At 43.9% G+C, this 24,774-nt stretch overlaps 1 protein-coding gene across 1 annotated transcript; it reads left to right on the forward strand.

Annotated features, from left to right (window-relative positions):
• Positions 1-1,799: 1,799 nt before the first annotated feature.
• Positions 1,800-22,351, forward strand: dicer1 (dicer 1, ribonuclease type III). Its single transcript, XM_041060279.1, has 30 exons — positions 1,800-1,924; positions 6,090-6,137; positions 6,319-6,408; positions 6,771-6,975; positions 7,097-7,259; positions 7,505-7,635; positions 7,942-8,076; positions 8,195-8,355; positions 8,634-8,802; positions 8,965-9,437; positions 9,717-9,849; positions 10,211-10,453; positions 10,605-10,759; positions 10,877-11,009; positions 11,220-11,295; positions 11,403-11,542; positions 11,991-12,170; positions 12,291-12,504; positions 12,624-12,777; positions 12,884-13,066; positions 13,482-13,587; positions 14,403-14,578; positions 14,931-15,696; positions 16,102-16,254; positions 18,597-19,235; positions 19,696-19,951; positions 20,090-20,358; positions 21,093-21,255; positions 21,427-21,502; positions 21,640-22,351. Exons 4-30 carry the CDS (start codon positions 6,862-6,864, stop codon positions 21,803-21,805), a joined length of 5,727 nt encoding a protein of 1,908 aa, XP_040916213.1. The 5' UTR covers positions 1,800-1,924; positions 6,090-6,137; positions 6,319-6,408; positions 6,771-6,861; the 3' UTR covers positions 21,806-22,351.
• The last annotated feature ends 2,423 nt before the right edge of the window (positions 22,352-24,774 follow it).

The following is a 24,774-nucleotide window of genomic DNA, read 5'->3' on the forward strand; positions in this document are numbered from 1 at the left end:
GAACTTTTCCAGTCTTATTGACTACTTTATCGAGAGCTTTTATACAAAATTCCGAAAAACATTCACACACCATTCGGGGACAACATCAACACAACATCATGTATGCAGCAATAGCACCTGCTGTTACATTAGTGTTGTTACAACACTGAACACCTCATTTCATGCCTTGATGACCTCTGTGAAAGACGTGTACTAGGTGAGGAAAGGGGGGCAAAGTTCTTTGATGTTGTCAGTGTTCTGCTACAGGGGTTGATCCTGAAATATGGATGAAGTGTTTTGGTTGTATTAGTGCATTTTGGATGTCAGATTAAGTGTTGTGTTGTGAGCTGCATGGCAGTAAAGGGAACTCCGTGAGGAGTTCTACAAAAGTGAACTCAGTATGTAGAAATGTGAGTGAGTAAGGAAATGCTGTGCCTTTGTGCGGCAATGCTGCCATCTAGAGGGCATTGTGTGACACAGTCAGCAGGTTCAAGAGGTGCTGAACAGGCTTGGGAGAAAAAGTAAATTGCACCCAAAGGCAGCCATTTGTTGTACATCCTGAGAATGTTGGATTAGGGAATATATTATTTGTGAGATATTTGTTGAATAATTGCTATTGTTACTGGAAAATTTGATCACAGATGAAAAATGTATTATTATTACTTTACTTTGGAGCTACAGTAGAAGCACTGCATTGTGCTCCTGTTAATAGTTGCGTATGCAGGAGTGAATGCCGGTATTTACAAAACAGAATGACATAGTAGATACCATTATTTACATTATCACGCAGCAACTGAATGGTACCTGAACAGATGTGAGGACAAGGTCTGGCTGGAACTGGAGAGCCGAGGCAGAAAATGAAGAACAGGGACAACATCAGTGCAAGACACTTGGATTTCTCCCTCCTCCAACATTTTTCTATCTCAGATATGAAAAAGTAGACTTCCCTGGTCTCCACTGGAGTTTCACTGAACTCACTGTCATATTCATGAAACCAGTTTCAGATCATATTTTTTTAGTGATAAGGTGCATTATCACACTGGAAGTAGGAAGTAGATAGGGTGCGGTATTCACACCATGATTGATTGGTATTAAGGCCCAAAATGAGCCAAGAAAGCATTCCCCACACCATCACGCCACCACCAGCAGCCTGGACTGTTGGCATAAGGCAGGTTGCCTCCATGGATTCATGCTGTCACCTCAAGGTTTGACATACGCATTCTTGTAAAGAGTGGTATGAGTTAGCGCAGCCTTTCTGTCAGCTCCAACCAGTCTGCCCATTTTCCCCGGCCTGTCTCATCAACAAGATATTTATGAGATATTTCTGTCTTTATGTTTTACACCAGTCTGAGTTAAATTCAACATGATTGGCTGATTGGATAATTGCATAATTATTATTATTATTATTATTGTTGTTGTTGTTGTTATTATTATTATTATTGTGTTAATTCATCTTTTTATTCCATTTATGCTATTGATATATTTTAAAGTATACTTGTTATTATCATCTTTGAGGCGCTACTACACCATAATGTTTCGTAACTGATGTCAGAAGAAATGAAAATGACAAATTTGCGCACTGTCACGTTCAGCAATTACAGCTTCCAACATTTGCGCACATTTAAGTGCGCAACTTTGTCAACTGTCTTTTCGCAGTCTTCTCCCCAAATGTGGCCAGTGACAGAGACCTCAGACTTCCAGCGCATTACGCGGGGGACAGGGATTCTCGTTCACTAAACTACAGTGGCGCACCGCAGTGGGACCAGTAGATACGTAGTTTACGTTAATATTTTGGCGTAGCAGAGGCCCAGGTGAAAGGAAGTGGTCCCACCGTGGACGAATAGCCACCACATCGGGACAAGCAAGGGTGAATGGCAGCGAGGATATCCAACGAATGATTTCAAGCCTTTTTAGCCAAGACGATCAATCGAAAAACACACATCGGGTGAGATTATATGCCGAATTGTACGATTCGTCTTTCTGGAATACTCTTTTTTTTGGCCTTGCTAGCTATTAGCTAGTTAGCTCTCTGGCTGGCTGACATGGTGATGGTGCATGGTGGCTGCAGTTGCTGCCCAGACGTTGTGTTGCATTACACGCTGAACATTTTAGGTGAAGCCATGTTTCAGTTTAGCTTTATAAATCACACACCTGGGTCCAGCCGAGCCCACTCAGACGTACATGCCGCTGGCACATTAAGATAACCAGGTCAATATCTGGTTCCGGACAGGCGCGATCCCTTCTGATTTAACGCTCGCTAGCCATGCTAGGTTAATGTACCCTGTTGAACACTGCAGGAGGGTTTCCATTGCAGTTTTAGCGAGTCTTTGCCCTGTCGGTAACGCTATGTGAGAGGCTAAGAGGCTATCAGAGACGCTGCTCACTTCATTTGTTTCAAGTCATCCTTTGCAACATAGCATCTGCTAAGCTAACGTAACGCAAACAAGCAAATTTGTCATTTACTTGTTTGTTAATGTTAGCTAACGTCAAGAATCCCACTTTCCCACGAATTGTCAGGCCAAGGACCTTGAAAGGCTTCAGTGTAAAGATGATTTAAAGAAGGCATCTCCGTATATTTAATTAATATGATTAAAGGGTCGTATTCATTAAGTCAGCTAACTTGTTATCTATAAATGCTTGGGACAAATTGAGCTGCTTGGTTGCTAACTAGCTAGCTAATGTTAGTCAGCATGGTCTTTGCTAGTAACTTCAACTGAATGGTCAAGTGTCGAGCTAAAGGCATGCTTACATTTTGAGAGAGGAAGTTGCTAATGTAGTGTAAAAAAGAAAGACAGTTTATGCTAATTTTTAATGCCGTGGGGCACAAAGAATTGTAGCTAACTAACATCATGGCCAGAGGTCATACAGTTTATTACAGTTACTCGCTGTGATGCAGTTGAAGTGTATTATTCTGCCTGAAGTTCTGAACATTGTGTTCTGCATGTGTGCTTTACTTGACACAGCTGTCAGAGATCACTATCCTGTCCTGCTCCAGCAACCCATGTCCAGAACTGTCAGACAATGGTAGATGTGTTGGCATCTGAATATGAGCTCACAGGTTGGCTTCACAGTTACTGAAGACCAGCACCTCTCCATGTCATGTTTGAAAAAGACCTTTTCAGTTTCTCTGGTGCTCTGTGTTCTTAGCATTTAATGTTACTACAGCTGTTTTTACACAACCTAAAACTGCAGACATCAACAGGGACAGCATGCATAGTTTCAAGGTCTAAATAATTGAATATGCAATGTGTGTGTGTGTGTGTTGTGGTCTTAGCTTCTTAAGATATAGGCCAAATAATCAGTTCTTACACAAACCTGTTGATCTTGATAGAATGTGTTAGAAACAAAGTACTGTGTGTGTATAAAGAACAGATGTTGTCATCAGAGTGGCTAACGGTTTGCTACTGTTGTTTTAGTGGCATCTGTAGGTCCTGAGTGGTTTGTTGATTCGTGATATGTCACTGCTGTTCTATTCTGCCTTATGGCACTTGTAAATTACTGCTACTAAGCTGCTACTTCTCACTGGCATATACAGTTCTTGTTGACTTGTGCCACTGATGACCATGATATGCTACTGTGTGATTTATAAACATGTGTCACATGTTTCATTGGAAGATACTACCTGTTACCATTGGATACAGGTGGTGTGCTGTGCTTGTTTTAATGTCTAATTCCCAGTTCTAATGATGTGCAGCTTTGACTAGTGCTATGTCGCTGCTGTCTGATTGTTATGTTACTTACTTTCCACTGGCACATACTGCTTTCCACTGGTGTACGCTGCTACTTTGGTAATTGTGTGTCAAATGCAGCGTCACAAACATGAAGGAAGTTCAGAATATGTGGTGGTTTGTAGGAAACGTAGCTTGTGGAGTCCGCAAGGCCACAGCTGGACCCCTCTTGTCAAACTCTTTATGTTGCATTGACATATACAGTTTCTTAAAAATAGAAATAACACTTTAACATTGTCCCTGTAGACTTATAGCCACTGTTAATGCTCAACTTTGTCCAGCACAGATTGAAAACTTGCCAAAAAGGGATAACATGTTGCTATGGCTCTGCTTGCTTAGATGCAAACAAGTACAAGTGTTCATCAGGTCAGCGACAGATGTCTGCAGTGAGCTGTTATCTTCCAGTATGAGGGCCAGGCTACGCAGGAAAAGAAGTGAAGCATGTTGTCCAACCTGTCTATTTCCAATGATGGAAATCAAAATACCTTAAATACTTAATGATTTCAGAGGCAGGGTAAAAAGCCAGGTGTCATAGAGAAGGGCGACACACAATATTGTTTTGATATGGGGAAGAACTTTGAGAGGGTCTGTCCTGGTAGGCATATGTTGCATTGAACTCAGCTGCTCACAAGAAAATTGCAGAAAAGGGTTGAAGTATGACTATAATTACGTATTTTATAATTTGGCGTAGCCTTTCAACCTCCAGGAAAATGCTTCAACGTAAACTCCATTTAAGCATAATAGGATTCTGAGGAAGAATTAATCACAGTACAGTAGCCGGGATGTGGACAGAGTTATATCTTTGTAGTGCTGCACATCAAAGCTGTGATGACACCTGTCTGTGCTGCCTGTTGTATGGGCTTACGTGGAAAATGAAAGGTGCAGGTGGTTTTCACTTATTCTGTGTGCCACTGGTGCGTGTTGCACCTGTAGACAACAACTAACGAGGTGCAACTGCAAATATGTTTTCTCTACAGTAGGTACTCCAGAAGTGTACATACAAGTTGAATTTCAAACCACAGTTTCCACATTGTTGTTGAAACTTATTTTGGTCAATACCTCCTTGAAAATATATTTTTTGGAAGACCATATCCAAGCAGCTTGATGTTCCTGTGACCACAGCTGCTAATATTATCAGGACGTTTAAGGTCCACGGGACTGTAGCCAACCTCCCTGGACGTGGCCACAAGAGAAAAAGTGAGCTCACATTGAACAGAAGGACAGTTTCTGAATAAGAGTGAGCTCCATGGGAGAATACCCAGGAAAGAGAGACATTAAAAAAGCCTGTTTGCAGTTTGCTAAAATGTATGTGATGATGATGATGATGAGTCACATCAGCTCTGTGTTCACAGATGAAAAAAAATGAAGCTCTCAGAGAGAATGGAAAAGGCTCAGTTATGTTACGGGGCTGCTACTAAAAGAGCTTGATTGGCTCTTTAAGTTTGAACTACAAAATATAAAGTTAGGAGCTCTTACATTTTTGTCCATGCCATTTTCATTGGTTGTATTATTTATGATGTGTTACATCAAGAATAAAAAGTTGCTCACTTCATTTCACTTCAAAATCAAAAGTAGTTTTAAGTTGTTTAAAAAAAAAGAAACTTAGTTTCTCAAATAAGATGATTTTCTTTTTTTCTTTATCATATATCACCGTAAACAGAATTTTTGCAGTGGCATATTACAGTCAATCAGAAAAATAATCAGCAGATTGATAATGAAACGAACTGTTAGTTGCAGCTCTGGTTGTAAGTCTTAAAAGACCTCTAGCTTCACGACACGTAGCTTCACGTGTTACATGAACTAATGAAATGTACAAATCGTATTGATAAACATATGAAATGTTTGTTGGACTTCATCACACCGCAGGCTACTTTCAACATAACTGTGTTAAACTGTGTCTTAATAAGGTTTAACGGTTTTTGTTGAGCTTTTTTTTTTTTTTTTTTTTGACACAGACCAACAAATAATCCGATTTAATCAAGTGCTTGCTGAACCAAGCTGACTGAGCTGTGGTCGAGAGGTAGTTTTGGTTTATCATGTCACCTAGAGGAGCTGTATGTGTGAGTGCTAATATCTGATTTAGCTGGACTGGACATTAAACAGACTTAACCCCTCCAGCTCCTAACACAAAGTGTCTGTGTCATGTCTGTGTGATGCCTCCTGCGTTGCTCTACCCAGGCACCGCCCTTCATCTTAAACCAAACGGCTCGTTTCCAGTAGGTGAGAATGTGTAGGACGCAGATGTTCTCGGTTAGAACGACTTTAATCTAAAGATGGATGCTTCATCCCTTTCCTCCGTGTAATTTTCATAAGCACCTGGCACCCAGCAAATATACCTTACCGTTCTCACTTTTCTCTCTCTCCCTGTTTTTTGTTTTACAGGGCTGGAGGATCCAGTCACAGTTCCTGCCACCTCCCATTTATTCAGAGGTCAGAGACTTTACTTTGTGACTGTAAATTCTTATTTTTTTTTTATGGGTAATTCAGAATCACGTATCAGAAATGTATCTTGTTTGCTAGAGCCAGAGTCACTTCAGACTTCTGTATGTCTGTGGCATATCTGAAATGTGTGATTGTAGCAGTGCTCAGTGTTTTTGGTTTTTGGTTTCAGGTCTGTTCTAACTAGGAGCTGGTAAAGAGATATTTTATCATGAAGCCCAGATTAAGTGTCTGCTTATCCAGAACGTCTCAGTTACTACCTGTAAGTATATTTCCTTAGGATTCAGTTCTGTTTGTGCTATTACAGCCTGTTCTCCCAAATCATCATCCCCTCTCCACGTTTGCTCTCGAGGTCTAAACAAGCTGTTCTCAGGTTCTTTTGAGTGACCGAATGATACGTTTCAAGCATTAAAACTGCTCCAAGTTCCAAATGAGCTGTTGTTGAGCTCTAAAGAGGCTATCAACTCTCGTCTGACTCTAAAATAAGCTGGTGCTAAGCTCCAAACAAGCTGCTGTCACATTCTAAACAAGCTATTCTCGAAAACTGATGTGGGTCTTTAACTTTCTGCTTGACATTTGTTGTCTGTCGGCACATTAACGCGATGCGCTCATCTCCCTTGCCAGTGAACTTCTGAAAGGAAGAGGATAATGAAATGAGATAAAGCGGACGACTGGAGGAGCCCTGCCCCCCCCTTACCTCCACCTCCTTTGAAGCATGGCAGGCTTACAGCTTGTCACCCCTGCTACTTCACCCATGGGGCCTTTCTTTGGTCTGCCATGGCAGCAGGAGGCTATCCACGATAACATCTACACACCTAGGAAATATCAGGCAAGGCTTCCATCCACATGGATGTGTTTTCGTGCTGTATGTAAATGTGTATATATATATATATATAAGCAAACCATGTCAGTAATTTGACTTTTCTGTAAACCTGAATCTTCCTCCACAGGTAGAACTTCTCGAAGCAGCTCTTGAACATAATACTATCGTCTGCTTGAATACTGGCTCAGGGAAGACCTTTATTGCAGTACTTCTAACAAAAGAGCTCTCCCACCAAATCCGTGGACCTTACCAAGGAAATGCGAAGAGGACTGTTTTTCTGGTGAACACAGGTACCGGCAGCGGGCAGTGCCCCGATGTTGTTTTTGATGTACCGCAGGAGTTTTGCATGAGCTTTATTCTTTAAAGTTTGTTTTCAGATCTGTCAGATTAAAAAAAAAAAAAAATTGAAAATGGCATTCAGATGACTCATTGTCCATTTAAATTCAAATGCATTTATGAGTTTATATCCTGTGAAGTTATTAAACTTGGAATGTTTTCCATGTCGTTGGCTGTACCTCTGGTTTACGTTGTCCAGCTTCGTCTGTGGTTCAGCAAGCAGCTGCAGTCAGGACTCACTCTGACCTCCAGGTGGGAGAGTACACAGATTTGGGGGAAACCTCAGCATGGACCGACCAGCAGTGGAGTCAAGAGATAATCGAGAATCAGGTGTGTGCCTTACAGAATTTCCTCTGGTTTAAGAACAGGCAACGGGGATTCTCCAGCACAGGTGGCCTTTGTATTCATACACATTTTCCATTTTAGTTATTTCCACGTCAAGTCCAAGTCCAAGACTCGTCGACTGAAAACATGAGGTTTATATCAGGACTGATGGTTCAGATAGCTGACTCTTAGTGGACAGCCTCTCTTAAATTTGTGTGTCCTCATAGCTGGACAAAGTCGCACAGTTGCCAGTAACTGTTGTAAGAAATGCTCTTTTCCCCTCCTGCCATTCATTCACTGTATCTCATGCAGGTGCTGGTCATGACCTGCCACATATTCCTGCACGTCCTGAGGAATAAAATCTTACCGTTGTCTAAAATCAACTTGGTGGTTTTTGATGATTGTCACCTGGCCATCACAGACCACCCCTACTGTGAGATAATGAAGGTGAGTCTTCGAATCGTGGTCTCGAAGAATAGTTCGCCCGGGTTTTTGCAGGACGGGCGGTCACGCAAGGAGGAACTGTGAATGATCCAACTCCTCCTCCTTCTCTGTCCCTCTGCAGCTGTTTGAAGGCTGTTCATGCAGTCCTCGCATCCTGGGTCTCACCGCCTCCATTCTGAATGGAAAATGCGACCCGTCAGAACTGGAGCAGAAGATCCAGAAACTGGAGAGAGTCCTGAAGAGCAATGCTGAAACGGCCACCGACCTCGTGGTCCTGGACAGGTACTATAAACCAGTGTACACTCACCAAACATTTTATTATGAACCCCATAGGAATACTGGGTAGTTCCTCTGTTTATTCTCAAAACAGCCTCAGTTCTCTGTGGCACTAATTCCACAAGATGTTTGAAACTTTGAGACTCTGAACATGGTCAGCAACAACACTCAGATCTGACTGTGACATTCATTAGTTCCTATTTGAGTGAGACCTCCAAGCCAGTAACAGCGACTAACACTGCAGGTACAGGCTAACCTCTGTTTGTTATGTCCACCTGTTTCAGATATGCCTCTCAGCCAAGAGAAGTGGTGTTGGACTGCGGGCCCTTCGTGGACAAGAGCGGCCTCTCCTCCCGTCTGCAGGCGGAGCTGGATGAAGCTCTCCACTTCCTGAATGACTGCAACATTTCTGTTGCCAGAGAGGACCGTGATCCCACGTTCATCTCCAAACAGGTCAGAGGGACATACCGCACCGTTAGTGCATAAAGATATCAGACTCAGACGTCGTGGACAAAGCCAAATTATGCATTCAGTCCAGTCCACCTCTGAGGAAGCACACGAGGGGAACGAGACAAATGGTCAAACCGCTGTTCACACTGTCCCTGTCTTGTCCAGGTCCTGAGTGACTGCCGGGCTGTGCTGCAGGTGCTGGGGCCCTGGTGTGCAGATAAGGCCGCGGGCATCATGGTGCGCGAGCTCCAGAAGTACATCAAACACGAGCAGGAAGAACTCAACCGCAAGTTCCTGCTCTTCACCGACACCATCCTGCGCAAAGTGCACGCTCTCTGCGAGGAGCACTTCTCCCCAGCCTCGCTGGACCTCAAGTTTGTCACCCCCAAGGTCCTCCGGCTGCTTGAGATCCTGCACGAGTACAAGCCCTTCGAGCGGCAGCAGTTCGAGAGCGTGGAGTGGTACAACAACCGCAACCAGGACAACTACGTCTCCTGGAGCGACTCCGAGGACGAGGATGAGGACGAGGAGGTGGAGGCCAAAGAGAGGCCTGAAGCGAACTTTCCCTCGCCGTTCACCAACATTCTGTGTGGGATCATCTTTGTGGAGAGGCGCTACACAGCTGTCGTCCTCAATCGGTAGGGTTATGTCTTCATTGCTGACAGATGAGGCCAATGAATTTCCTGGACTTTTACTTTAATTCAGTTTTAGTGACATCGGTACATTGATGGCGCTGGCCTTGTAATGTGTAGTAAACCGCTCTTGTTTTTACATAATGTTTTGGGAATCATGACTCTGTTTCCAGGGTTGTTCCGCTGCAGCTGAGAGAAACTGTATTATTTCCCCATTGTCTTATCATTGACACATACACACACACACACACACACACACACACACACACTGTGTTTCCTCTTCAGTCTTATCAAAGAGGCGGGGAAACAGGACCCGGAGCTGGCTTACATCAGCAGCAACTTCATCACCGGCCACAGCATCGGCAAAAACCAGCCAAGGAACAAGCAGATGGAAGTGGAGTTCAGGAAACAAGAAGAGGTACGCAGACCGTGTGGAAACGACATTCTCATCAGTATCCATGTTTCCCCACAAACATATTTTGTTGTGCACATTTGGTTCAGACATTGCGTGTCCTAAAATCAAAGTCCAACCCAGTGTTTAATTTACTGAGAAACTTAGTGCAACGTTCAAATTAGCATTAGCTGTAATTTGAATTCTAACTTAACAGCAAAAAAAAAAGACCTTCTGTACATAAAGAAGCTGTGACCAAAAAGTCAGTGACAAAAGAGTTCTGACCAATGGCAGAGCAGATGGAGGGTGCACCAGCGGGTTCAAACCAGCAGCGCGTCCATCCATCAGCCACTGTGAACTAAAGACACCCGACTCTTTTCTCGCGCAGGTTCTCCGCAAATTCCGGGCTCACGAAACCAACCTGCTCATCGCCACCAGCATCGTGGAGGAGGGCGTGGATATTCCAAAGTGCAACCTGGTGGTGCGGTTCGACCTGCCCACGGAGTACCGGTCCTACGTCCAGTCCAAAGGCAGAGCTCGGGCGCCAGTCTCCAACTACATCATGCTGGCCGATAGTGAGAGGACCAAAGCCTTTGAAGAGGATCTCACTACCTACAAGGCCATTGAGAAGGTGACCTTTTTCGTTTGTACTGATTGGTTTAATATTTGAAAAATGTAAGTTAGTTTTTGAACCTGTCTAATCAATGTTGTTTTAGTTGAAATGGTATTTGAAGGTGAAGCAGAACGAGGTAATGAATTATAATCGTGTTTCCACTGAGCAGATCTTGAGGAACAAGTGCTCTAAGTCAGTGGAGGTGAGTGAGTTTGAGGTGGAGCAGGTGCTGGACGATGACAACATCCTTCCACCTTACGTGCTTCGGTCTGAGGACGGAGGTCCCCGGGTCACCATCAACACAGCCATTGGACACATTAACAGGTGTGGTGAAATCTATAAATCCTCAGTTCAACACAAGCAAACATTAATCAGCTTTCAGCTTTTTTGTAATGTCTGTTTCTTTTCTTTTCTTTTGTTTTTTTTAATTCTGGTGCTCAGATATTGTGCTCGGCTGCCCAGTGACCCGTTCACCCACTTAGCACCCAAATGTAAAACTGTGGAGACGCAGAATGGACGCTTACAGTCCACACTCTACTTACCCATCAACTCCCCTCTGCGAGTTCCTGTTAAGGTGAGGAGCAACATCTACATTTGAAGTATTTTGGTAGTACTCACACCCTGAAGCAGATGAATATTCCTTGGGTCTCTCAGACGCAGCTAATGCAAATAATCTTCATCATTTCAACACTGGCGTATTTTGTCCAATCGCTCCTCATATTTAGTTAATATGGGCCTTGATGTCACCTCAGGTTCATTCATTTTGTGGATGTGTCTTCTACAGGGTCCCACAATGAACTGTGCCAGACTGGCAGAGAAAGCAGTTGCACTAGTATGCTGCGAGAAACTCCACAAAATAGGTAAAACCACAAGAGTGATTTTACAGATACACTCTCTATAAGAGCTTTTCCCTCCATCTGTTTGAGCTTGTGTGTCCCCCCCCCCCCCCCCCCCCTTTTTTTCCCAGGTGAGCTGGACGACCATCTGATGCCGGTGGGGAAGGAGACAGTCAAATATGAGGAGGAGCTGGACCTTCACGACGAGGAGGAGACCAGCGTCCCAGGCCGGCCCGGTTCTACCAAGAGGAGGCAGTGTTACCCTAAAGCCGTAAGAATGTCGCTCCGCTAATGTCGCATATATTGCAGTTAGAGTTATCTTGTTTCACTGTGCTGGCTTTAATTGTAATAGAATTTAGTCAGATAAAGCTAATTTACAGTCCTTGAGCTTTTGTACAACTTCAGCTTGATAGCTCTAGCTGTGTGCCAGTGTCAGCTGAAGGTAGTTTTGGTAGCATTCAGAATTTCCCAGTTAATCTAATGAGCATCATAACATTATTTTAAATCAATAAATATAATTTTGATTTTGACAATTATCAAGCAGGAATGTTAAGTAGCTACTAATGTATTATCTCCGGTGGGAGCATAAATAGGGATTTTTCTCTGTAGAAAACCAGCTCTAATTTACCTGGAAGTTGTCTTTTCTCTTCATTGACTGTTGTGGAAAAAAGTGCTCAACAGCCGATGTCTCCCCCCCCCCGTCTTCTGTCTTCTTCCAGATACCAGAGTGTCTGCGGGACAGTTACGCTGTACCGGAGCAGACTTACTATCTATATGTGATCGGGATGGTCCTCACCACCCCTCTCCCCGATGAACTCAACTTCCGCAGAAGGAAGCTCTACCCACCGGAGGACACCACCAGGTGCTTCGGCATCCTGACTGCCAAACCCATACCTCGAGTACGTGGTCCCGTTAACTCTGTTCTCTCAGACTCGGCTACCATTTTTTTGGTTTTTTTTTTGGACTTCTGCAAATACGGTTCTTTGATTTATTATCATCCCCTTTCCCCTTCTGTCCAGATCCCCCATTTCCCGGTGTACACTCGCTCGGGTGAGGTGACAATCTCCATCGAGCTGCAGAAATCGGGCTTCACGCTCAGCGCCGCCCAGCTCGACCTCATCACCCGCCTGCACCAGTACATCTTTTCCCACATCCTCCGCCTGGAGAAACCTGCACTGGAGTTCAAGCCCACGTTGGCTGACTCGGCTTACTGTGTTCTACCTCTGAATGTTGGTGAGTGGAACTACACCCGAGCTTTCCCGTATGTATGGAGATGCTTCAACTTGTCTGTTTGTTACTGATTACTTTCTTCCCATTCCCCCCTCTCTATTCGGACTAATCGCTTTCATCAGTTGGGGACTCCAACACACTTGATATGGACTTTAAGTTCATGGAGGACATTGAGAAATCTGAGGCCCGCACTGGCATTCCTACCACACAGTACACCAAGCAGAACCCCTTCACCTTTAAGCTGGAGGACTACCAGGATGCCGTCATCATTCCAAGGTACCGCCGCACCAGAGTTACAAAAAAGTGGCTCTTTCTCAGAGAAGATACCATAAGAACTGGCTCAAACTGTATAGTAACTTTCACTGTTGTTTTTTTTTCCCAGGTATCGTAACTTCGACCAGCCTCATCGCTTCTACGTCGCCGACGTGTACACAGACCTGACACCGCTCAGCAAGTTTCCTTCACCAGAATACGAGACGTTCGCTGAGTACTACAAAACCAAGTACAACCTGGACCTGTCCAACCTGAACCAGCCACTCCTGGATGTAGACCACACCTCCTCCAGGTCAGCAGCGCATGCGTCATGCCCTGCTTTTTAATCACTGGGATGTGATGGTTCAGCTGATAGGGAAGCAAGAGAAGAAGTTTCTGTTTACAGGTCCTTGAGGAGTACTAGTGCATATGTGAAAAAAGGCTCCAGTGGGAGCTGTGAAGTCTGATAGTGAGTTTACCAGGCTCATCTCCTCGTCTCTGCTTAAGGCCAGAGGCTCTAGGCTGCGTTAGCCGCTGCTAACATAACACACCCAAATATCTGAGCAAACTGTCAGTTATCAGGTTATTACTTATGTCTTAGAGTGGTGAAGCACTCTATCATGAAGTCACAGTGTAATAACAGTAACATTGTATGAATGTCTCTCAGATTTGTACACAAGTTTTTTTGTTTTGGACGGGGATAAATTCGGGACTGTTCTGGTTTTCAGATTGAACCTGTTGACCCCTCGGCACCTGAACCAGAAGGGCAAAGCCCTGCCACTCAGCAGTGCAGAGAAGAGGAAGGCCAAATGGGAGAGTCTGCAGAACAAACAGGTGTGTGTGTGTGTGTGTGTGTGTGTGTGTGTGTGTGTGTGTTGATCTAGATGCCTGGATAGACAGTGTCAAGTAATCTGTGTTAATTTCAGTGCCAGATTTTAAGTCCTTGGATGAAACTGTTTATTTGTTTAGTCACATTTTTGTCATCCGATTGTTGTTCGTTTCAGTCAGTAAAAAAACAAATATATTTTAGTTTTCATCAGTGTTCAAATGCATCATCTGCATTTTTCTCATTCATTTTCATAATTTTCTTCTAAGCATCCAGAGGATACATCTGTGGCCATAGCCGATTCTAGAGTCTCAGGGGGCCCTCCAACCAGTGTTCATTCCTCTTTTTGCATCTTTCTTTTTTCTGCTGTCAGAGGGATAACTTCTCATCACTTTCCTCAATGCCGCTCTCACTTGTTTGTTTACGTAAGACGCATGGTACTTGCTGCAAGAGCGAGAGGTGGGGGTAGGGGCCCCCTTTAGGGAGTCTGCGATGGCCTACCACTGTCATTGCAAACTTGTGACGGCCTTATTGAATCAAAGTTGGTCAGTCCTCGGGGGGGGGGGGGCCCGCCCCTGGCCTAGGGCCCAAAGCATTTGCCTGCCTTGCCTGTTGGCGAGCAGCGCCCCCTGTCTGTGGCCATCTTTGACATGTTCAGTCATCATGGTTACAGGTGTTGTTCTCATCTATAAGCACCCGTGTTGGTATAAATTTGTATATTGTGTCGGTGTGAACGTCACAGCAGAAGTGAGTTCCAGCTACTCCACCTTTTCATTTCTGCGCTGTAACAGTGCTGGTCTAACCGGAGTGTTGTGTTTGTCAGATCCTGGTTCCAGAGCTGTGTGCCATCCACCCCATCCCCGCCTCCCTGTGGAGGAAAGCAGTGTGCCTGCCCAGCATCCTCTACCGCCTCCACTGCCTCCTGACCGCAGAGGAACTCAGAGCCCAGACGGCCAGCGAAGCCGGAGTGGGAGTCCAGACCCTCCCCCCTGACTTCAGGTCCCTACTGCTACACACACACTGCACAATGCATGCGTTAATTGTTGAAGACTGAGTTAATTTCAGTTATTTTAATTGCTGAATAACAGCTTTTCCTTTAAAAAAAAATGCAACACTGGCCCTGCAGCCTTATACTTATCACATTTCAACTCTGAAAACATCTTCAGTGATTACCTGCTGTGTTTGTATGTTCAGTAGAAGGTTCATAAACCACTCATAAGGATTTACAAACCCAGGGCAGTGGCACCATCTTGAGGATTTTTGTGGTCTCTGCAGTCTTTAAACATTTGTGTGCATACTTGTCCAAAACAGTTTCTCAGCGTTCTAATGTATAGATGTTTATATGGTGCAGGTATCCAAACCTGGACTTTGGCTGGAAGAGATCCATTGACAGCAGAACATTCATCTCCTGTCCTGAGTCCTGCGGTGAGGACGGTGAGGGTCACTGTAAGCACCAACAGACTGTAACCCCTGACCCCAGTTCCCTGACGCAACCAAGTAGTCACCACTCTTCCCTGCCCGATCAGGCGCCCCTCGTGGGCCCTGAGTCTGGAAACGCCACCTGCACGAGGAACCTAACTAATGGCACTGCCCTTGTCGCCGACTGTGACGACAGCGGCCACCGAGACGAGCACCTTCACCAACGTGACAATTGCCAATGCTCCCAGCCCAGCTCGCCTGGGCTGCAGAGCCCTGAATCAATACAAACCACTACCTCAGTTCCTGTGCAGCCCTCTCACAGCTTGAAGAAGCCCAGCTCCAGTCCTCCGCAGCCTAGTGACGAATGTACACCAGGGAGGACCTCAGACCACACAAATAAAGCTACCTCAGTCTGCAGCCGGGCAGCCACGGGTCCCAACGCTCCCACAGCACCTTCTCCTGACCTTGCAGCCGGCCCCCAGCACAGAGCCCAGAGAGAAGACTCCCCCAAAAGCCTGGGGCCCAACCCGGGCCTCATCCTGCAGGCCTTGACCCTGTCAAACGCAAGCGACGGCTTCAACCTGGAGCGGCTGGAGATGCTCGGCGACTCTTTCCTTAAGCACGCTATCACCACGTACCTGTTCTGCACCTACCCTGATGCTCATGAGGGGCGACTCAGTTATATGCGCAGCAAGAAGGTGAGACAGTCCATGACTTATTCAGAGGAGCATGAGGAATCCTGGGGGAAATGATAATTGTGATCATAATAGACAGTGTTAAGTTTTTTTGCTGTGCTTATGTAAATGTTGTTGCTGCATAGCCAATGTTAGCATTAACAGCTCTTTATTTACCAAGAGCTTCAGCCATTGTTGAGTTTACAGAGGATAGAATACGCCCTCTGATTGGTCAAACTACAATATATGTATAGCTTTGTTCACAAAATAAGTCCAGCTAGTATTAATATTAAAGTATTGAAGTTTTAAAGTATTAAAGCTAACTCCTCTAACACTGTCAGCACAGGAGGTGCAGTGTGAGCAGCACGTTAGCAGACGCTAAAGGTATAAAGGTATTGACTTGCTCTCTTTGTTCTGTCTGTCATCCAGGTGAGCAACTGTAACCTGTACCGCCTGGGGAAGAAGAAGGGGCTCCCCAGCAGGATGGTGGTGTCCATCTTCGACCCCCCTGTTAATTGGCTGCCTCCAGGCTACGTGGTCAACCAGGACAAAAGCAGCACTGACAAACTGGATTCAGGAGAGGTGAGTAGACTTCGTTCACTGTCTCTGCGGTTAGACCTAAGATTTAGAGAATGTTTGTTGTTAGTGAAAGGCCTCAAAGCACAGTATAGCTTTTGTTCATTCACTCATCCGTTCATTTTTGCATGGATGATGTGTGTGTGTTATGATGTTGTCAGACCACTAGGGGGCAGGCTTTCACCTTGTCTGGCAACACATCATGTTAATGTTTTGGTTTTAAGTCCCGTAGCCCTTAATCCCAGACCGTACTCTTACATACAATAGAACTCATGTTATAAGTGAAAGTTAAAAAAAATAAATACTGAGATGATGCAGCTCAAAGTGCATCAGCATAAAACAATACATTAAACAACACACTGTCCTCCGTGTCTGCAGAGTTAGATCCACTATAAAACATCCAATCTAGGGTGAGTTTCTTCCAGAAGCTTTGTTTTTGGTGGATTAGTGCTCTGATTAAGGATCAAATGAACGCACCCCACCAAAACCTCACATAACCTAACGACTGCGGTCAGGCCAATTCAGATCCAAATTTAGGGGAGGCTGGTTTCACCGCAGTCACTGTAAGGAATGTGAGGTTTTGGTGGCGTGCGTTCATTTACTCCTTAATCACAGTACTAATCTACCAACACAAAGCTTTTAGAAGAAACTCAACCAGAGAATTTGCGGGCCCCTAGTATCCCCCTCAATATGTCCACACTGTGGGCCTCGGTGTGGGCCGTCCCATTGGGGACCAGACTGCCTGCAGTGGCCCCCACGTGGACATACTAGGGAAGGCTGTGCACATGCCAGTGAATATGCTATGGGCCCATGGACATGCTCTGTAGGTCCTTAACAAAAAAAAAAACAAATTAGTTTGGTCCTACTTTGTACATGTAGTAAACAACATTATTTAGTTTAGAACTGAGCATGTGTCTTGAATACTAAATAAAATGCTTTTTATTCAGCAGAACAATGAACACACAGAACCACATTAGAACACAATGAGTACATTATAAATCAGTCCCCTCAGGGGCACCAGTGCACCTCTGCCATTTATTTTCTGGTCCTTCTCCCCTCTCGGTCTCTTGTATTTTAATCAAAGCTTCCACTTTAGACGATGTGGGCCGGCTGCTTTTTGTCACAGCATCAAAGTTAGAGAGAAAACAACAATTGAATTGTAAAAACACAACAAGTGCAAAGATACGCTGATGTTTTCCTACTTTTAGGGCATTTCCACATCAGGAAACTTCTTAGGACACAAGAATCTTTTGAGTCATCATCCTCTCCCCACATGATGACTCAGGGTTGTATCCTCACATGTAAAATTTGTCTAATCTGCTTCTTCCGAAAAAATAATCTAGCCTGGGAACAGAAGTTCAGATCAAGTTAGATTAAGTTAACTAGCTAGGCTAATCTGTCTTTGTGGAATAGGGCAATAGTACTTAGCAAACAAAGTACTTAGCAGTTAAAACATTTGCCATGGAATCACCTTACATATGGTTTATTCAATAATAATTGGAATTGCAAACTGCTCTTTGGTCTCTCCAGCTGTTGATGACGGGATACAATTAGTCTCCTGTAATACTTCATTAAAGTGGACTGGAGGAACTACAGCCTGGGTCTGATACTTGGTTTACATTAAGCCTACAGGCGAGACTTGCTGAGGTGTAAAACCGGGTTAGGTAAACTGATACTTCAGTGGAGTTGCGCAGGGCAAAATTCAAATCAAAATTGCTTTCTGTGGGCAAGACCACAGTAGGTTGCCCATAGAAACCCATCAGTGGGATCCCAAAAAGGGCAAAACTGCTGTGCTGTGCTGGGCTGCACAAGCACGCTTGCTAATTAGCATATTATGTTTGTCTAGTGACACTTAGTGACTTTTTGTGCACATTTTAGTTGCTTTCCATTGAAAGCACTGTAGCTGGTTACTGCTGTTCCACAGCAGTTTTCAGCTGCAACATCAATTTCACAGGTTGACCATACACAGCCTGGCCAGAAACTAGGCTTTGACCTAGTCTTGTTTCTCCTCTGACTTTTGGGAGCACGGGCGTGTGCTAATTTAAACATACAAGTTCACATTTTTGTTTTCCCAAGTTCCAAGCTTTCACATTTACCTATTTGACTAACAATGATTATCAATAATGTTTAACTGGTCTCAGTTTTTCATGAATCAATTCATCTTTTCGTCTTAAAAATGTGAAAAGGGAGAAGTGTTCATGTCTTCAAATGTCTGACCAACATTCCAAAAGATGTTTTCACTTTACAGAATTTACGGTCCTGCAGCAGACAGGTGCACTTAAGTGGAGACCTGATTTTGTTTTTCCCTGAGCTCTTGCTCTTTCTTCCTGTTTGTGTCCGTCATCCAGGCCAAAGAGGAGCTTCTGGCCAACGGGCGATCTGGGAACGACTATGACGAGGACGATGAGGAGGGAGAGGAGGTGGACGAGGACGATGAGGTGATGTTGAAGGATGAGCCAAAGGACGAGGTCAACATGGAGGACGATTTGGAGTACTACAAGGAGCACATCAAGTTCATCGATAATATGCTGTTGGGATCCGGTGCATTTGCAAAGAAGATCTCTCTGAGCGTCTTCCCTCCCTCTCCCACCCCGGCCTCGGGTCCATCCGCCACCATGGAGTCTCCGTATGAATGGAAGGCCCCCAAGAAGCCACTGCATCCCACTGCGTCCCACTACTCCTCCTCAGAGCCGGCGCCCAGCGGGCCCTCGGCCGAGGAGTTCGACTACAGCTCGTGGGACGCCATGTGCTACCTGGACCCCAGCAAGGCCGGGGAGGAGGACGACTTTGTGGTGGGTTTTTGGAACCCGTCGGAGGAGAACTGCGGGGTCGAGCTCGGCAAGCAGTCGATCTCCTACGACCTGCACACAGAGCAGTGCATCGCCGACAAGAGCATCGCCGACTGTGTGGAGGCTCTGCTGGGCTGCTACCTGACCAGCTGCGGAGAAAGAGCCGCCCAGATGTTCCTCTGCTCGTTGGGCCTCAAGGTGAGTCAGGACCTCCTACGCTGTTCTGCGTCACAGCAGCATGAATCAGCAATGATTCATCAGATCTGAATAAAACACTACTTATAAATAGCTGAGCAATGAAAGGAAATGAATGCAAGCTTTAATGACTATGAACATGATGGAATTCTCTCCAAACTGAATCATTTCCTGCTGCTGCTGCTTCACATTAAAAGCCAGCTGCGAATTATTGGGAATTATTTAGGAAATTAAAATTCGTCCACATACAAAAAGATAAGAACATATTTTGTTATTTTTTTTTTTTAGCTGGAGGAGATAGGGCGTCAGAGCTGGACTTTGATTTATCAACTCTTATGGTTATTGATTGTCCTGACTCCCGCTCTGTACTTTACTGACAGACATGAGAACGGTGTGTGAATAAGCATAGTCGTCAGACATTCTCTGCAGTTTTGAGAGTTTGTTTTCCTTCTTTGAACCCCAGGTGTTACCATTGGAGAGAGGGACTCTAACAGGCGAAGTGGTGCGGAGCCAACAGACCGTAGCCACCGACCTGTGCTACGGATGGCTAAAGATTCCACCCCGCTGCATGCTGGACCATCCGGACGCAGAGCGAACGCTCAACCACCTCATTTCTGGCTTCAAGAACTTTGAAAAAAAGATCAACTACACCTTTCAGAACAAGGCTTACCTCCTGCAAGCCTTCACCCACGCTTCCTACCATTACAACACCATCACAGGTTAGACTTCACCTCGCAGCAGCGCAACACTTCTTTTATTGTTTATTATTATTATTATTATTATTGAATGCACCGCTCAGACTTTCAGTTATTATTAACAGCAGAGTTTTACACAGGTTTCTTTTGCCCTCTCTCCAGATTGTTACCAGCGGCTGGAGTTCCTCGGTGATGCAATTTTAGACTACCTCATAACGAAGCACCTTTACGAAGACCCGCGGCAGCACTCTCCCGGTGTGCTGACCGACCTGCGCTCAGCACTGGTCAACAACACCATCTTTGCCTCTCTGGCCGTCAAGTACGACTACCACAAGTACTTCAAGGCCATCTCACCCGAGCTTTTTCACGTCATCGACGACTTCGTGCAGTTTCAGCTGGAGAAGAACGAGATGCAAGGCATGGACTCCGAGGTGAGCTCGGTTTCTCCCGAGAAACACAGCCGACATCCGGACGGAACGACAGAGCCCCGTGGGAAGAAAGAAACCCGATCTTTGCTGTTTTTCCTCCCCCCCCCCCCCCCCCCCCCAATAAACAATAGTCAGGATTCAAATGCATGAATAACAAGGCAGGCAGTCTTTTATGAATCTGTCTCAAAATGCAGTTGGATTTGCTTTTCCTGGAAATGGTTTTCTTGGCTGCAGATCTCCTCTCATTCCACTCGAGAGGTACTTTTAATGCCTTAGGGACAGCAGGCACATACACAGACACACTGAAAAGCAGCTGAAAGAAAGAAAGAAATGCGCTGCAGTAATATGGGACCGCTCACTGCTCATCAAATACAGTTACGTTATGAAGCAGCATGTTTTAACCTGTTACATTTAGTACTCACTACTTAAACAGGCCATAAGTCTGTCAGTGGATAGTGTGAGCTGAGAACTTTTTTTTGGATTTAAAAAAAAAATCCTTGTGTAAATGTTTTAAGAGCAACTTAAAATCTTGTTTTTATCTTGAACCCACCCACCCTGACAGTCTAACACTGGACGTGCTAATGCTTCAGCCATGTTCACACCCAAATCAAAATCTGGTGCTGATTGAGAATTCGTGTTACCATATGTTACATTGATAACTCCTTTTTTTTTTTTTAACACGCACAGTGTTTGTGTTAGAAATGACTAAATCTGGTATGTTGTGTTTCTCCTACCAGCTGCGACGCTCTGAAGAAGACGAGGAGAAGGAGGAGGACATCGAGGTCCCCAAGGCCATGGGGGACATCTTTGAGTCGCTAGCCGGAGCAATTTACATGGACAGCAGTATGTCGTTGGAGACAGTGTGGCAAGTGTATTATCCAATGATGAGGCCACTTATAGGTGAGGAGGACATTTATTTATTTATCTTGTTTTATTCATTCATTCATTCATGTTCATGATGGCTACTTCGGGTGACAGCAGACGTTCAGGATTCGTTTTTCCCAGTTGTGTTGATGTGTTGGTAGAGTTGCATGTTTATGATGACCCTCCATTCCCCATCAACACTTACAGAGAAATTCTCTGCCAACGTGCCACGCTCTCCTGTGAGGGAGCTGCTCGAGATGGAACCAGAAACTGCCAAGTTCAGGTAAGAGATCAGCACACACACACACACACACACACACACACACACACACAAAACAGTATTTGATGGTAGCATCAGAGGGCAATTGGAAATAAAGGTCCACCTCTAATACAAGCCTGTTACCTCTCCTCTGCTTTCAGCCCCGCAGAGAGAACGTACGACGGGAAGGTCCGGGTGACGGTGGAGGTGGTCGGGAAGGGCAAGTTCAAAGGAGTCGGCCGCAGCTACCGGATCGCCAAGTCGGCGGCGGCGCGACGAGCTCTGCGCAGCCTCAAAGCCAATCAACCTCAGGTCCAAAATAACTGAGCTCCTCCTTTCCCGAGCTCTTCAGCATTAGCACCTAAGCTATCGATGCGAACGGAGAAAAACAAACAAACAAAAAAAAAAAACAAAACAAAACAAAAAAGCAACTTCGGCTTCCCAACACAGCGCGATGCTAGCCCCTGTATCTTCAGCCCGCGATGGCACAACCGAGGCAGCCAGGAACACTGTGTGGAGATGCAACAAAAGAAGCAGACTGCTCTCACAACGGATTTCACATCGGATCTTTTACCTTTTTTTTTTTTTCTTATTTCTTTTTTTTTTTTTGCGCAAACACAATCTTTACTTTCCCTCTCTGCTTTGTGTAATCACGAGTGCTTTATTAACGTTTAGTTAAGTGTTTTAAAAAAAAAAAAAAAAGGTCAGGTCGCAGTGTCTATTCCTCAGTTCTTGTTTTTTTTTTAGTTAACCTCTATGACAGCGAGATGAGGCTTACGCTTATTGTGTAGTATTAGATTGTACATAGTTCAATCAAAGGTGTAAATCAAAGTATGTAGGAAGAAAAAAATAAAAACAAAAAAACGCTAAACTCCTCAGCCTGTGCACTAGTGCCAGTCAGTTTTAAAGCGTTTTTTTTTTTTTTTTTTTCTTGTCCAGAAAAGGACAAAAAAAAAAAAAAAAAAACGCTAACGGCAGACCTGGCTAACAGATACCACTGGAACAAAAAACCTGGTGGCACTTCTGTCTGAAATCTGTCTTGAAATGGTATTCTTAATAATTTTTTTTTTTTTTTTTTTTTTTTTTTTTTGCACTTATTCCATTAGGGTCTGTTATTTTGAGAATTTGTGTGGTCACATTGACACCAAAATCATATTTGTAGCAAAGTATATAAATATATATTAAAAAAAAAAAATTATAAAATACAATGAATGATATTCTCGGCCTTTTGATGCGCTAAGGCCTCACCCTCATATCCTGCGAGACGGATAGGAATTTCAACATTCCCAGTTACTGTAATTTAAATTAGTTTTTAACCGCACTTGAGGTTGCATGTTCTTGTAGCTTATGTATAAACCATGACAACTGGATGGCTTCTATAAATGTTCTAAAATCTATGGATATATCTAGGAGTGTGTGAGAGCGACGTTAGATGTTTATGGCATTATCTCGGTGATTTGGTCAAAGGTGTTTTTTGATACCGAGAAACGGGTGGAATCGAATTAAGTCATTCTTGCGCACTAAAAAAGAAAAAAAAAAAAAAACAAACAAACTTGTCTTTCTGTGGAGCAAAATCATCCAGTTTTGATATAAGAAGAGAAAGACATATCACACACACGTTACAATATGCTGCAGACTTTTCTACAAATTGGATACGCGTCGAATCTTTTTCAAATACAGTCTTTGTGGAGAAGGAAAAAAAAAAAAAAGGCCAATTCATTTCAACACACTAGTGTTCCTCACATCCCGTACCTTACCAAAGCTATAGCAGATGTGACACTATGAGGTTGAAGTCAATTCCTAGGGATAAGGATACCAGCCTTTTTTTTTTTTTTTTTTTTTTTGTAATTTTTTGCTTCTCGCTAAATGTCTTTTTTTTTTTTTTTTGTTTCTCATCAATAAGCCCTTTTTTTTTTTCACTTGAATACCTCAGTTAATTGCATGCATTTTCTTGTCTTTATTTTTTTCTTTTGTTTGGTGCTATGTTTTTGTATTAAGCTTGAATTTCTCATCTTTTTTGCACTGTAACTATAATACCTCTTTATTTTACTTTGTTTTTTTTTTGTTTTTGAATTTTATTTTTTTTTTTTTAATTTTGAAATCTGTTTGATTTGGTTGTTCTGTTCGTCAGCCATCAAGCTGTAGAGGAGAGCTGCATTTGTCGTCCCTTCCCCTTCCCATACTTGAGGTTGACACTTGATGATAATTTTTTTTTTTTCGTTGGGGGGGGGGGAGACATAGAAAGTGTATTCTCTGCACATAAGCCTAACTCTGTTTCTTTTTTTTTTTTTCCCTTATTTTAATTTACTCAATCAATCAAACAGAGGATTCATTGATCAGATGAGGATCAGTGCTTGTAGAGGTAATCAGATTGCACTCTTAAACTTTAAACATACTCCAAAACATAGGAAAATACTTGACTTAATTCTTGAAAGCTATCTTCATATATAAGAGACTTATACCTGTGTGGCTCCTAAAGCGTGTTAACATAGCTATCTGAAATCCCACCGTAATTCTTCTACCTCAAAGGACAGTGCACTCAGTGTTCATTTGTGGACGAGACTGCAGTTCAGCTCAGTAACTCTGACGGTGATTCATACTGTAGTCTTTCTTTTTTTTTTTTTTTTTTTTAAACTGTGATTTACAGTACGCAGCACACAGATATCAGTTTCCCTGAGTCGACATTGACGGTAAAATTGAGTTTCGCGTCTTGAACTTAAAAACAAAACTCAGAACTCAGTGCCTTCTCCGTGGGAGACCAGTTTCAAACTTATTCAGTGAGTGAACTGATCATAATTTGAAGTTATAGACACAGCTGAACACGACTTTTTTGTTTTTTAAATTAAACTAAATAACATATTTTCAGTGAAATGCTCCAACCAGAGGCAGCAGAAGAACCCCCTCCACTCACAGGGTGGACCCGTGCATTAAAAACAGAAATAGGCCTGAGTCCAAAACGTGTGTTAACTCTGAACGTTTGCAATGAACTGCCCAAAGCGTCGCTAACCGACGGGGCACGGTGAGGTTGTGTTCCCCATCTGCTAATAGCTTGTGGTTGATTTGATTAATTGCAAGTGTACTGAGGTGATAGAGGACCTTAAAGTTGCATTATTATTATTATTATTATTATTTTTATTTATTGATGTTTTAGTCATCTGTAGGGCAGCACAACAAGCTGTAAACAGAACACTGACACGCTATCCACCTGATAAAAGTCCAGTCTTCGCTCTGCTTTTAGCCTTGTTTGTGTGTCTGTTTGCTGAAAACAGCTGCCGACAGCTGGAAACCAGGCTGTG

The sequence above is a fragment of the Toxotes jaculatrix genome, chromosome 17, assembly GCF_017976425.1.
Source record: "Toxotes jaculatrix isolate fToxJac2 chromosome 17, fToxJac2.pri, whole genome shotgun sequence".
Taxonomy (NCBI): domain Eukaryota; kingdom Metazoa; phylum Chordata; class Actinopteri; family Toxotidae; genus Toxotes; species Toxotes jaculatrix.

Coding starts and splice junctions, on each gene's coding strand:
- dicer1 (XM_041060279.1), top strand. CDS start 6,862: ATGGCAGGCTTACAGCTTGTCACCCCTGCTACTTCACCCATGGGGCCT. Junction 10,454..10,604: donor CCTACAAGGCCATTGAGAAG/GTGACCTTTTTC, acceptor TCCACTGAGCAG/ATCTTGAGGAACAAGTGCTC. Junction 13,588..14,402: donor AGAGTCTGCAGAACAAACAG/GTGTGTGTGTGT, acceptor TGTGTTTGTCAG/ATCCTGGTTCCAGAGCTGTG.